General features: G+C 35.1%; 1 protein-coding gene across 2 annotated transcripts in view; it reads left to right on the plus strand.

Moving 5' to 3' along the window:
* LOC135323427 (uncharacterized protein KIAA0825-like) overlaps positions 1 to 13,611 on the plus strand; it is a 253,838-nt gene that overhangs the window by 86,234 nt on the left and 153,993 nt on the right. For both annotated transcript variants that reach the window (XM_064501466.1, XM_064501467.1), the window contains 3 exons: positions 1,154 to 1,304; positions 5,773 to 5,963; positions 8,149 to 8,331. In XM_064501466.1, the coding sequence (XP_064357536.1) occupies positions 1,154 to 1,304; positions 5,773 to 5,963; positions 8,149 to 8,331 (525 nt within the window). The remainder of the gene's footprint in view (positions 1 to 1,153; positions 1,305 to 5,772; positions 5,964 to 8,148; positions 8,332 to 13,611) is intronic.

Genomic DNA, 13,611 nt, shown 5'->3' on the forward strand with positions numbered 1-13,611 from the left:
TTTTTAGCATAAGCACTACATGTACTATTTTAGGAAAGCCCTGAATCAAAGCTAGTGATAATCTAAAGTAGCCACAAGAAATTATTTTTAAGATCTGCCTTTCATTTGCAAATGAATAATTTTTTATTTATTAAAATGAGTTAATAGCATTGTCCAGTGAATTGAATGTACTGTGCTCTGATATAAATAGAGGGCTAAAACTTTAATTTCCTTTTCTGACCTTTGCAATAGCTGAATTTTCATAAAACCTGTTTTTAGCATGTAGCAATCTTAGAGGATAACATAAACATACATTTCAGCACTTTTTCCTTCCACCATTTGTATTGAGAAATGTAAGCAAATTCATCCAATATAATTTAAAGTTATATATTTCATTGCATGCAAAGTAAAAAGTAGGGAAGATATGAAGTAGTGGTGTAAGGTCTAAGACATATTTGGGCAAGGATTTGATCTGGAGGGCAATATAATCACATTAGCTGGTTTTAGGAGATTTTGGCCTAAGATACTAGGAATCTCTTTATTGATCCATGTGTTTCTGGCCATATGTGATTTAAAAGTAGAAACTGGGCCTGTTGGGGGAACCTTTGAACTAAAACAATTTTCAAGGAAGTTATGATTTCTAAGGGGTTATACACACTGTTGAGCTACTCATGCTCCACCCTAAATGCTCCACTGCTAAATGGAGCAGATCTTTGTGAATGAGGAATCTGAGCCAGAGTTTTGCTCAATAATTCTTATGTACGTTATGAAAGAGTTTGCCTATAATGCATACCTACCAAAAGTAATCTCTGGACTCTGTGTTTGTTTTCTTTTTCACACTTACTGCTGACACAATTATATTTCAACACAGAATGTCCCAGAAATAATGACAACTGAATGACAAAAGGCACTCTTTTCTCAAAAAGGATAGAGTAATTTACTTCTCAATGACTTGGTTAAATGAGAATTTATAGAAAAGCAAATATATATTCTTAAAGAACTTGTGAAACAAAGACCAGATTTTTCAAAAGTGAATGTGGGGTTCAGACTCCAGGACCAAGAGGAAATGAATGATTGATACCTAATAATCAAAACCATTTGCAGTACTGGGGATTGTTACCTCCTACTGCACAGCCTTTCAATCTTTGCCTCTTTGATCATTCTCTCTGAACAGACCCCTGTTCCTAGGGCCTGTCCAACAATATCAGGAATTCATCAACATTCTCCAGTTTCAAGTTACGAACTACTGCGTCAGAGTTTGTGCTACAAGCATTTTACAGGATGCCGAGAGCCACCACTGGGATGACTACAAAGCTTTTTATGAGGTGTGAGGTTAAATTTACTATGCCTCCCTTTTACAAAATGTGTTTTACTGGTTGCCAACTCTCTGACTAATTAGAAACATAAGGTCAGCATTATTTTTATATAAAGATTGGAGGGATTTTGCTATTTTTAAATATCTGTTATTGTAGGCAAATGGTTTTTTAGAAATGATGTAGGAAAACATAGTCATTAAAAGACTTCAGGTAAATCTTAAAATAGTGTTCTTCTGTCATTTGTTTAATGAAATATTGTGCCCTAAGATAGCTTGAAAATAATCACTCCTTCTTTATAGAAATTATGTATCAGGATTGATAAGAAGGTTAAAAAAAAAAAAAAAAGTAGATTTTGGCAGCTGATTAGATCTGGTTTACACTGGCTGTAGTCTATCTAGTCCTGTATCCCATTTATTGGTGACCCCATTCCAATAACTATATGGTGGACAATTATCCACCATGGAGGAAACATGATGGTCACAAATAGTTGCCTCAACAAAAAAGAATATGGATTAGCTGAATAATTCTATCATTACAGATCAGAACTGAGGCGTGTAGGAAGGGCTGAAGAAAGTTTGTATTTCAGCTCTGTATACCTGCAGTGCTTGAGGTAGGAAGTATGTAATCTTTCATCATCGTACTGCATTTTTTTGTGAAAGATGGGCCATCATCTGCTCAGAATTCCTTCAGGAGGTTTGATGCTGAGCAGCCATTGCTTCCACTGAGCTTTTGTAGGCATCTTGAATGGAAGAGGTTGGCTTAAGAACTGCTTGTTACAGAAGCAACATGCTGCTGAAACCTCTAGCTGTGAGAGGTGGCTCCTTCCGAGTTCGATGCTCAGCAGGAACCGTAGGGCTTTGCCGCTGTGAATGTTAAGGTCACGCAGATCCCACTGAGCTTGGAACACAACATTAGCTTGGAGCCAGGAGCCAGGACCCCTTGCCTATCATCAGGAGCAAGATCAGGTAAGAGGCACTGGATATGAACTCCTAATCTCTCAGTGGGAACACACTCTTCCCTTTTGAGAAAGTCAGTGGCTCACAGCCCTTGCTGCATTGTCAGTGGGATCCACTGCCTTAGAAAAGCAAGATCATGATATTGTTTAAGTGGAAGCTGCTCTTGGCTCTCTGCCTCTGCTTGTGTCTTGAGTAGCCTAGCTCTTGAATCTCGCTTGGCTCAGGACCTCACTTCCCTTTCTCCTCTGTTCCCTGGTTTTAAGTATTGCATACCACTATAAAAATATTTCATTTGTGAATCCTGGGTGCAATTTCATAATGAAAACAAATATATTCCCTTATTCTCCCATAAACTGAGCAAACCATTGTGTCTCACCTTTGGTTTTGTTTGCATCAGTAGGAGAGAAGGGAAGAGGAAGAAACTTCTCTATCCCCATTATTGTATAGTGTGCTAACTAACAAACCAAATGTCAACCCTACATTTTAGGGATCATATGGACTTATTGCCTTCCTTTTCCCCAGTAATACAGGACATTCAAATGGTGTTAGAAAGAATATATGATTGCCTTCCTTTCCATTCCCCACCAATTCTGTACTGACTAATAAAACTACTTGACTTACCTGATGGGACCTCAGATATACTTAAGAAAAGAAAAGAAAATGACTGGAAGAAAGACAAAGGCGAAGGGGGAGGATACTGTCTGTTTGATTACATAGTACTGCACTTTCTGTATGCAGTTATTTATTTGTACAATGGTAACATCTGAGGTAAACAAGACTGGTAGCAAATGGTTATTACAATCTATAAAATAAAGTAGTATTTCTTTTCTATGTTGTTGAAATAATATTTTAATTTATTTTTGCACTTCTATAACCAATTTCATTGCCTGCTTTTATATCCTCCCTCTGACATGCACCTAATCCAATGGCAGTAAATGGAAAAGAAAAGCCAAAAGACTCCTTTGAATTAGAGACTAAATATGGTATTCTAATCACACTTGAGTTTTTGATATTTATTAATAAAAGTTAAGTAGTGATTTTGCAAGGTATAAATAGTGATTTTTGTGGCAATGTAAGTAAGATCTGAACTGAACTCTGTGAACACAATTCCCATAAAGCACTCGGAGTCTAAGCTGCCAGGGAGTGAAACTCTCAGGGTTCAGTATCTCGCTGATAGAGTGCACTGAACACCCACTGTGCCACTGGGCCAGCTCTCCAGATTACATTTTCAAATCAAGCTTTTAGTGTAGCAGACATCTGCTGTAGTTTTAGGAACTTATGTTTTCTAATAGTCAAAGAATAAAGAATTGTCTGTTCAAAGATAATATTGAGTGGCTTATGTAATAAAGCCCAGCTGCTTGTTTCCTGATATATAAGCTAAATAAAAGCTCACATCTGTTTGTATTGTACAAAGCCTGAAAAAATAGCAGATGTTTACCAGTAGAATTGTCTAGAAATGGCAACAAATAGAAAAACAGGCCAGAAAAGGGGAATGAATCCCATTTAAATCTTCATGGAAACTGTTGCTTCTGCAATAGTGGCACAATGTTAGAAAAGGGGTATTATTCAATTTACTGTTTAAAATTACATAAAGCAATAAAATGAAATAATTTGTATTGATAACTACATAGTTAACAAATAAAACTTGCCAACATGTGGTTGCTTAAAAAATAAATATTCTACATTAGAAATTGCATTTAGAAATATATTTCTGGTTGTTAAGTTTGCATATTTTTGGAAAATTTTTAGTTTATTTTTTGTCAGTTAAAGATATGACCAAAATGAATTAGTTTCCATTACGGAATGCAAACTAATGTTTTATACCTGCTATGTTTGTTCTGTAAGAACAGATAAGTTTTTGCAAAGAAAGGGAATCATTAGTAAAAATATCTCTAGGCTAGAGTGTGGGGGGGTGTTGGATAAGATCTACCAGAGTGTATCTCAACACCAGTGATAATAAATCAAAGACACCCATGCTTACAGAAGTGTATGATCTTTTGAGTTATGCACAGAGACTCCCAGAGGTAAGCAAACTTCTACTTTCTTATGATGGTGTTTCAGTATACTCCGCAATAATATTTTAAGTTTATTTAAGAAAAGAAAAATGGGGAATTATTTTAATCCATTTTTTGTATAACCTAATCCATTTTTGGTCAATATGGAACTATCCTATTTTATCTGTGTGTTTAATTGTGCTGAGTGTCAGAGTGATTTGTTTTGTCCTCTTAAGAAGTTGGAATATGTTTAAAATAGTTCTAAGATGTCCTTGGTTATATGTATAAAGATAGTTAGGCATATAATTTTCCAGCAAAACTTATCTATATTACATTTTTCTCTTCTGTATTAGTGAAACTTGGAAAATTTGTATTTCTTGATGATTAGCTTTTTTTCCCCCCTAAATAAGAGTATTAAAAATGCATACATCAGTCACAGATTTAATGACTAGTGTAGTGGTTGCAGGTCGGGTACTACAGTACTTTGTCATAATGTACCATTTTTAATATAAAATACACTTCAAGTATTACAGCAAAGAAATACTGAATAACAACAACTTCCAATAACCTGCTAATGTGGTGTGGTTAAAAGGAAGCCAGGTTATTTTGTTTACAGAAGAATGTCTATCAAACTTATTCAGTGTTCTAAAAATCATATTATTGTTTTTGCTATCGGAAAATGCTAAAACATCAATAAATTATTTAAATATTTCTCAACGCAATTGGAATTTGGGAAGTGAAGGTTCAAGTCTCTGTGATTCAGTTTTACCCTACTACTATTTCCTGAACACGTTTTAGGTGGAATATTTAAACACGACTTAAAATATGTAGTTCTTAGCTATATTAGTGGATTAACCACTGTGATTTTGACAGTTCTGTATTTGTCTCTGTGTCTTATTGAGGTGGTTCTACTCTGTATAGCTAATTAAATATTAATACCAATATTGATTCCTTCCCAGAAAATGTTTTGTTTCAATGAATTGCCATTATCAGATGAAAAAACATCTTACTGAAAAATTCTGGACTTACATTATTAGCTTAACTGTTCAGTTGTTATTTTTTTCTGCTGTTATTGCATCTCCATTATACATACATTGTTATGTGTGGCAGTTACAAACTTGGGGAAATACACATGCTTAAGTAATTTAAATAATTATTTTTTGTCAAGGACAAAGAAGCTGATATATTAAATTCATCTGGCTATTCTAGTGACTAAAAAATACTGTATATGTTTTTAAATTTGACCTAAAACAGTATGGTTTTGAGACTAGGTTAATTAAGGATATAAGAGGTCACATATTTGTGGTTTAGTTTTGTGGCAGAACTCTAGTCTTGTAATTGAAATGGAACATGTGTTTCTTTGTTAATAAAGATGTTTCATGTCTTGTCAAGGACCATTTTTTGGTCATCATGTGCCTGAAACCCTTCAGCTATTTCCTTTCAGATTGAATTAATTAGACTCACAGGAACTAAACTGACATTTTGGAAGGTGTGTTTCTATTATTTAATGTGTGGTGGTTTTGCTAGGGGGAAAGATGTTCGTTCTCTGTCCAGATGTGGCATTACTTCTGCTGTGCTCTTCAGCATGATCTATGGACTATTCTACCTCCCAAGTTAGCCCAGGAGATTCTTACAGAAGTACTGGAGAAATCTTTGGCTGTGCTCTCCTCCAGATATTCTCAGGCCTGTCCCAGTTACAAGAGAACTCCACAAATCAGGTAATGATTGTATATTTCATGGACACTTTTTATGGATAAAATGAGTGATCTCAATTTTTTGTTATACACTGCTTTAGTTCAAATTTAAATGTTCATGAACACGGCAGATGGAATAGACAGAATTTATGTATTTTGAGGATAATTTAAGTTCAATCTGCTTGGTACATTTAAGTATATTTGGTGGCCATATACTAAGCCAGACAGTGATCAAAGAACTCCTTTGTGAAATTGTCCAGATGTGGTAGCAAAGGGATTGGAAATCACACCATTGATTCATGAAGAAAACTCCATCTATTCCAGTAGAATTTGCATTTTCATAGGACAAACACCTTTTCAAGTTAAGGAGTTCCCAAGTCACATCAAAGCTTTGCCAAAACAAAGCCAGAGTTCAGGAGGAGGGAGCAGGAAGAGGATATTCCTTTTCACTGTTGTTTTAGGAAAACTGAAGTTGAGTGCATCTCTGTGTTGGGGTTCCTATGTTTTGCCAGAGAAGAGGCTCTCCTTAGGAAATACGAAAGCAGGTGTCTTCAGGTGAAAGCTTATCCTCTGTTCTTTCTCTTTCTATCCAGTGTCTTGTCTGACTGAAGAAATTCGTGCATGTGTTATCCTGTTTGTTTAGTATATTTCTTTTAGTAAATGAATAGGATCCTCCCCTTAGCTTTTGAAAGTGACATTGTCCATGGTGGCTATGGGAGTGAGAAACTTGAGAGCCTGTCATCTGTAAGAGGTTGAATGTATCCAGAAGAGAAGTACTGTATGATTAAAGAGCTAAGAGTTATGTGCTACCTTCATGAGTTTTATATCATGGAGAGGAAGACAATATCACAGAGGGGTTAAGTAATTTGTCCAAGTTCACAATCTCTGAATAGGTGAGAATAAAACCCAAAGTTTTCTTCTTGGTGTCAAAGTATCTGTTTCTATGCTTTAATCCTACACTAATTCTCAGTGTTTAGGTCCTTCTATATCTTTAGGTACAAATAAGATTGTTTCCTGAGTAGTATTTCTGCATGTTCATATGCTAAATCCTATCTGATTACAGAATGCTATAGTTACTTTTCACTGATATGAAAGAGTCTTTCCTGGAAGTTTTCTGAAAATTCCTCTGAAATATGAAGAATATGCCCTGATATGATATTTCTTGAATGTAGCATTAGTCAATTCTATGTGAATCTGCTTCAAACTATTGAACAAGAAAGAATTTTTGTTATCTTTTTGTAGATAAGGGGTTTTTTTTTATTATTCAATATGGTAGTTCTTGAATTTGTTACTAAGTGAACTGAGTTATCCAGTCATGCACAGCTCAAAGAATGAAAAAACATTTTTTGTTTATTGTTCAATATTTTCATCACAAAGGGTTACTTTTTTATAATACTGTACTTGAAGGATTTCTTTTCTTTAAGGGTGTCTTTTTCTCTCTGGTTCTTGAAGTATTAGAGATGTATAATATTGGATTAGAAGTCTGTCTGTGTGCGTTTGCCTAGATTTTCCAAAATAAGCTCCTTAAAATTGCAGATGGTGACATAGGCACCCTTTGGAAGCTAGACACCTAGGTGCTTTTTTAAGTCCTAATTCATGCCTGTTGTAGCTCTGGAAAACTAGGTATTTTGTGTTAGCTCTGTTTTCTACCTATTGTATGTATGTTAATGTACTCATGAGATTCTGTTGTTGTAGTTTGTTTTTTGGATATTATTCAAGCCAATAGCCCATAAGCCAATATCAAGAGGTTATCTGACTACTGGCTCAGTAGTCATATCCTCTGATCATATTATCTTCCTCAGCAGTTATTTGAATGCCTGTAAAATTTTGCAAGCTGAAGAATTCATTTGTCATTACTTTTCTGCAGTAGGACCTGAAAATAGTATGTATGCTATAATTATATTTTATCATAAAGAAAACTAAATTTAGTTTGGTTTAGTTGTAATTTGGAAGGTAAATTGTTACTGTCTAGTGGCATTGTCCTTTTGAAGAGGAATTACCATATTTAACAAGTCTTTTGTTGAAGAGCTGCTTTTTCTCTGTATGATGGGTTCAGAATTCATGCAGTACCCACTCATGGAAGATGAAATTCGAAGTCCATGTTATAAACTAGGTATTTTACGTTGTCAGAAGAAAGCTCTGTTTAACCAAAATTTACCACTACCCTTATATCATAAGTAATATTATTTTCACTCTTTCTTTCCTGCAGATTTGATATTGCAGCCATTTTGATGTCCACTGAAAATATGCTCTGGTCAGTTTGCAGTTCAGTACAGGAATTTCTGAATCCACATAAAGACAGAGATCTCAACATCTATAAAATGCATAGCCACTGCAACACTCTGCTCTCTGTGCTAGTTATTTTAACTTCACCACTGAAGAATTTGTATGAGTGAGTATGAATCGAACATTCATTTTGGGATAAAATTGGTTTTGAGCTTACAGGAGTAGATCTACAAGTTGAATAACTGCTTTGAAATAAAAATGCAGTGTGTGGTGTGGATGCATTTTGATAACCTTTGAGTATTTCTTGATCTGGGTCTTGAACTCATCTTTGTAATCTTACCTCAAGTCCAGTTAGGTCTACTGAGGATTTCCTCTGTAACAAAAACAGTAGAATTTCATTAATAATTACTGTCCCAGATTTACAACTTGCTGTTCATTTAAAGCATGTTTTATTAGGTATGTGTTCTTATCTGATGTATGAAATGTTTACGTACTATGGTACCAAAACCTTTGGTAAAGTATTCTCAGACTTGCTGCCCCAGATTTATCTACCTGCAGCTTCAAGGTAGTTTAGAATGTTCTGCTGACATCCCATAATAATTAAAAAAATGCTGGAATTTAAAAGATAACTCACTGAAATGATTATCAGGTTATGTGATCAATAGGAAATTGATATGCCTCAGTAAATCTTAAACATATTTTTAAAGTGAAAGAATATAGAATGCCCAATTTCATAAAAGTGCGTCTTCAGAAGTCACAGCTGCAAGCAAAAAAGGAATGTTACTTGCACTGAAGTTAGGTCTGAGTCTTGCTATTGTCTTTGGTGCTAAAAACTCAGCTGTAAGTTTTTCCATAAAAGACAATACAAAGCAAGATCACAAATTTAAAAAAAAAAAAAATCAAAAAGCCAAATCTTGTTAGCCTGGCCTTTATTTGATTATTCTAAATAAGAATATTTTAAATAACACTGGTACAAAGAGGAGGATGGAGACCTCCTATATTTAAGCTTCTTTAACCAAAATATTTTTATCATATGTGGGCTCATTTCAATGTTAAAGGGCTCTGAAGAACATGCAAAAGTGGCTTGTAATTGGATAGCTGGTCTTGTGTGACTCGAGCTCAATACAAGGTTGAAAACCATAGCAATTAAGGAGGTGATTCATGAACAGATTAGGTAGTCCTGCCATGGCAAAAGTAATGGAGGCAGCAATGTCGTACCACTACATTGTGGTATCCATAATTGCTTCTGCTATTCAGTTTTATCATGTCACCCTATATTTATGAAAACCCTTAGAATGATGGCCTAAAATTCATATGTAGCATGATCTGTTCTTCTTAGCCATTCTACCTTCTCCACTAATCCAGGTTGTTTACAGTTTTTCCTATACCTAGAGTGATAAAAATGTGCACTAACTTGAAAATTCACTGAGTTCCAGCACAAAGTGCCAATGAACAGTGAGACAATGTATTTTTTATTTTATATAAAATGTTACTAATTAACTACTTGGTCATATAGATTTCATATTTAGGCATATACATTTCAGTATAGTAATTTGGTTTTCTAGAAATCAAAAATTTAACATGCACAGGATGCAGCAGCTCATATAATTTACTACAAAGTCCTTTGCAAATCACAAACAAAGCTGCCAGATTTTGGTGAAGGTGAAAATAAAAAATGTCATATTTTGTCATATATTTACAGAAATAAAATTAATACTGAAAAGCATTCTTAGAGATTATGCATGTTTTTGTGTAAATTAAAAGAGAGACTTTTTATGAACTGTGTATTCAGCACTTCTGTTTTCAAAGCCCCATGAGACGCCAGATCAAAACAATTCTTCTATACTGTGTATTTCATTACAGCAATATTTGTCAGGTAACCTAACCCACTAATTATAGTCCAGATTACAAAGAAAAGAAGTGTTTGTCAAATTCAGTTCTTGAATGACTACATCCACTTGGTAACACTTTCATATGCTGAGTTTTATGTTGAATTCCTACGTTCATTAGTTACTGAGATGTGCCTAGCTCGTCACATGAAGAATCTAGTCTATCAATAACAAAATTAGAGATTATGCATGATTTTAAAGAAATATTAATCCTTCAGCAGTTCTCTTTTATAATCACAGCTGTATAATCATAATTTCCACCTGTTAAATCAGCTCTATGTCTTCAAAAACTTTGGTAAAATTAACTGTAAGTGAATTAAAGATTTTTCTATTAAATTTATTGCACTGTCTTTTAGTACTAAAACATTTCCCTGCAGGGGCTAGATTTAAATTAATCCTTAGACTGCTCAAGAAGGTTTAGTGTAATCATAAAAGCAGTGATGACAACATTGTTTTCCAGGAGTTTTCTAATAATAGTATTGGCTCACTTCCAACTTACTAGAGTTGCTGTATTAACTGTTACTTCTATGGGATTAAAGTTATTTAAGATTCTTTATTATATTCCTCAAATGCAATGAAATAGTAAGAGTTCTGAAAAATTAATAATCTACTTACCTTCAAATAAACTGATTTGGGATAAACTTTCTCCTCCTTCCTAATTTTGGGACCAAACCTTGTCCATTCTATTATCCTTTAGTTTCTTTTCTTACAATGTTTCTACTTAGATCTGGTCTTAAATTCACCTTTGAATCTTGGTTATCATTTTTTAATGCTCACTCTTTTTTTATACTTCATCTTCCTCCATCCTTCTTTGGCCTGCCTGACATAACTTTAGCATAAGAGAAGTGTTGGTTGGAAAGAGCTACTGGATGTCACCTAGTCCAACCTCCTGCTCAGAGCAGGACAATCACCAACAGTGCATTATGTCAGCCATGATTTTGTGTAGCTGACTCTTGCAAACCTCCAGGAAAGGAGATTCTACAACCTTTCTGGGCAACATGTTCAACTGCTGCACTATCTTAGTAAAAAGTTTTTCCCAATATCCAATTTGAACCCTTGAAGCTGCTATCTGTGGCTGTTGCCTCTTGTTATATCACATCTGCCACCACTGAGAAAAGTTTGGCTCTCTTGTCTTCGTAATTACCCTTTAAGTAGCTGTAGGCTGCCATTAGATGATTCTCTAGGCTCCCTCAACCACTTGTCACAGATCATGTGGTCTAGGCTCAAGCCATAGTGGTAGCTCTCTGCTGAACCCTTTGCAGTTTCTTGACATCTCTAGAGCTGGGGGCCCAACACCTGCACAAAATATTCCAGGTGAGGCTTAACAGGTGCAAAGTAGGTGAAGAGAATTAGCATCTTTAGTTTACTTGTCATACAGCTCCTAATGCATCCCAGTATTTGGTTTGTATTTGTAATGAGAACACACTGTTGCCTCATATTCAGCATAGTGTCCACCATAAGACCCAGGTTCCTTTCTGCAGGGCTGGTACTCAATCAGTTCCCAGCCTAGGCTATCATTATTCTGATGCTGGAGCAAAATTTTGTGTTTTGCTTCAGTGAACCTCATGAGTTTTTTACTGGCCCAGCCATCTTTTGTTTGAAGCTCTACTATGTGTTGTGTTAACTAGCCTCTCCCCCCTCGTACCCCCTCCAGTTTATTGTCATCTGCAAATATGCTAAGTGTGCGTTCTGTCTGTCTGCATTTGTCCAAAGCTGTTGAACAACAGTGGTCTCCAGAGTGTGCTCCCCAAAGCTACCAGGCATCACTCTGTTCTTGCTGCTGGCCCGAATCTCTGAAAAAAGGCTTTCTTTCCGCAGAGTTTTGGGTCATCGTACAGTCTTATTTACTACCTTGCATGTTGTCAGTTGGTTTATGTATCTGGGTTTTGGGCAGTAGGTCTAACAGCTCCAATGCTGCATATGGTTTTCGTAGGCGAATCAAACACTGTTCATTATTTTTCTTGCAGAATGAAATTATTAAGTAAAGCAGGCTGGCAATGTGCAGTACAATGGCCTCATTTAAGACTTTAGAGACTCTCTTCTGCACCGTGTTGAGGGTTGTTCAAGGAGATTTATTCTGTTTGTGCGTTGTCTTTATGCTTTAGTCCTTTGTGCTGAGTAAGAGATGACAGTCTTTCTGTCAGTGAAGCTCATAAAAAGATGTAGCTGCCTTGCTTTATATGATTTTGTATTATGGAGTATCTTACTTTCTCAAAACCAACAGATTAGGTCAATGACAAATACTGAGAGAAGAATTTAGAGATTTCAGTTTTCTGTTCTGTTGGTTGTCCACTTTAGGTAAAAATAGCTGTCATTCAATTTTAAAAATTCAAAATATTTCTTTTGATATATATGAGTTATAACTCATGAAGTTCCTTATTAGTCATGTTACTTCCCTACATAGAGCTGAATCCTCCAAAGTCTACAAGGAAATACCATTAGGATGCATCTTGTTGGCATCTCATTATTTCACACCTGCACTGAGGCTTACAAGATCAATTCTCACCTTGTCATACTCTACAGAAGAATAAAACTACTGTAACTTGGAATCTTGCTGTGGTATTAAATACTTTCACAGATGCTATCTGCTGCTTTGAGACTATAGGCAGCTGCTTTAACATATCCTGTAGTCAAAACAAATTTTCTACTAGCTATTATTATACTTCTGTCAGAAGAGTAGTTGAATTAAACTGTCTGGCACAGAGTTGGGTTTTTCTTTATTTCCTGGCAAGAGTTAAATAGCCAGCAGAGGACACTAAGAGCTGCTGGCTGCAAGGATTTTGTATTATCATTAGACGCTTCGTTTTTTTATAATGTTTTCATTTGTTCTTATATTTAAACAAGCTTTAATGCTATCACATTATCTACATGTCATTTTCAAGATTTGCATAGAGGGGGTGTCCTAAGCCTCGGAGTCCAAGTCTGCCTTGTCCTTGTCATTGAGAGACTGCTAAGAAACTGTTCTAGCCCAGAAATCTCTGAAACAGTTCATACACTATCGGTAGACAAGATGTCATCTTTTATTATTAGATTACTGCCCAAATCTATCTATAGTCCTTTCCATTTAGGATGTATAATTTCATGAATGTAAATAAGTCTCCTTTCTTACTAGTGTGTATTCTTGCAGGAAGTTGCACCTCTCCTTTGCTATTTTAAGAAAAATATTTCAGAGGATGAGAGACAATATGATTTCTTCTTGAATCTTCTCAATCTGTTGAAACAACTGTCTTTAAAATAATTATTTTCCAGTTTAAATACTCCTTTTATCTACATAATCCACATAATCTCACCTTTATTTTTAATTCTGTATTTTTCATAAATTCACGAAGAGCACAAATTCACTACGTGCTAATTTTTCTGCTCAAAAATTGCTTACTTAACATCATATTAAAGTAAATGGTAAAAAATTGTAGATTTTACTACTCAATTTACTTAATAGAATTAATTTCAGGTGACTCACCCTATCTTTTGAGAAGTTCAAGTTGAAGCTTACATGCACCTCTTTCTTGTTGAAGAGGGTGTTATTTTCTTTCTTCTTTCATTTGGGATCTTATAGG

This window comes from Dromaius novaehollandiae, chromosome Z (genome assembly GCF_036370855.1).
Source record: "Dromaius novaehollandiae isolate bDroNov1 chromosome Z, bDroNov1.hap1, whole genome shotgun sequence".
NCBI lineage: Eukaryota > Metazoa > Chordata > Aves > Casuariiformes > Dromaiidae > Dromaius > Dromaius novaehollandiae.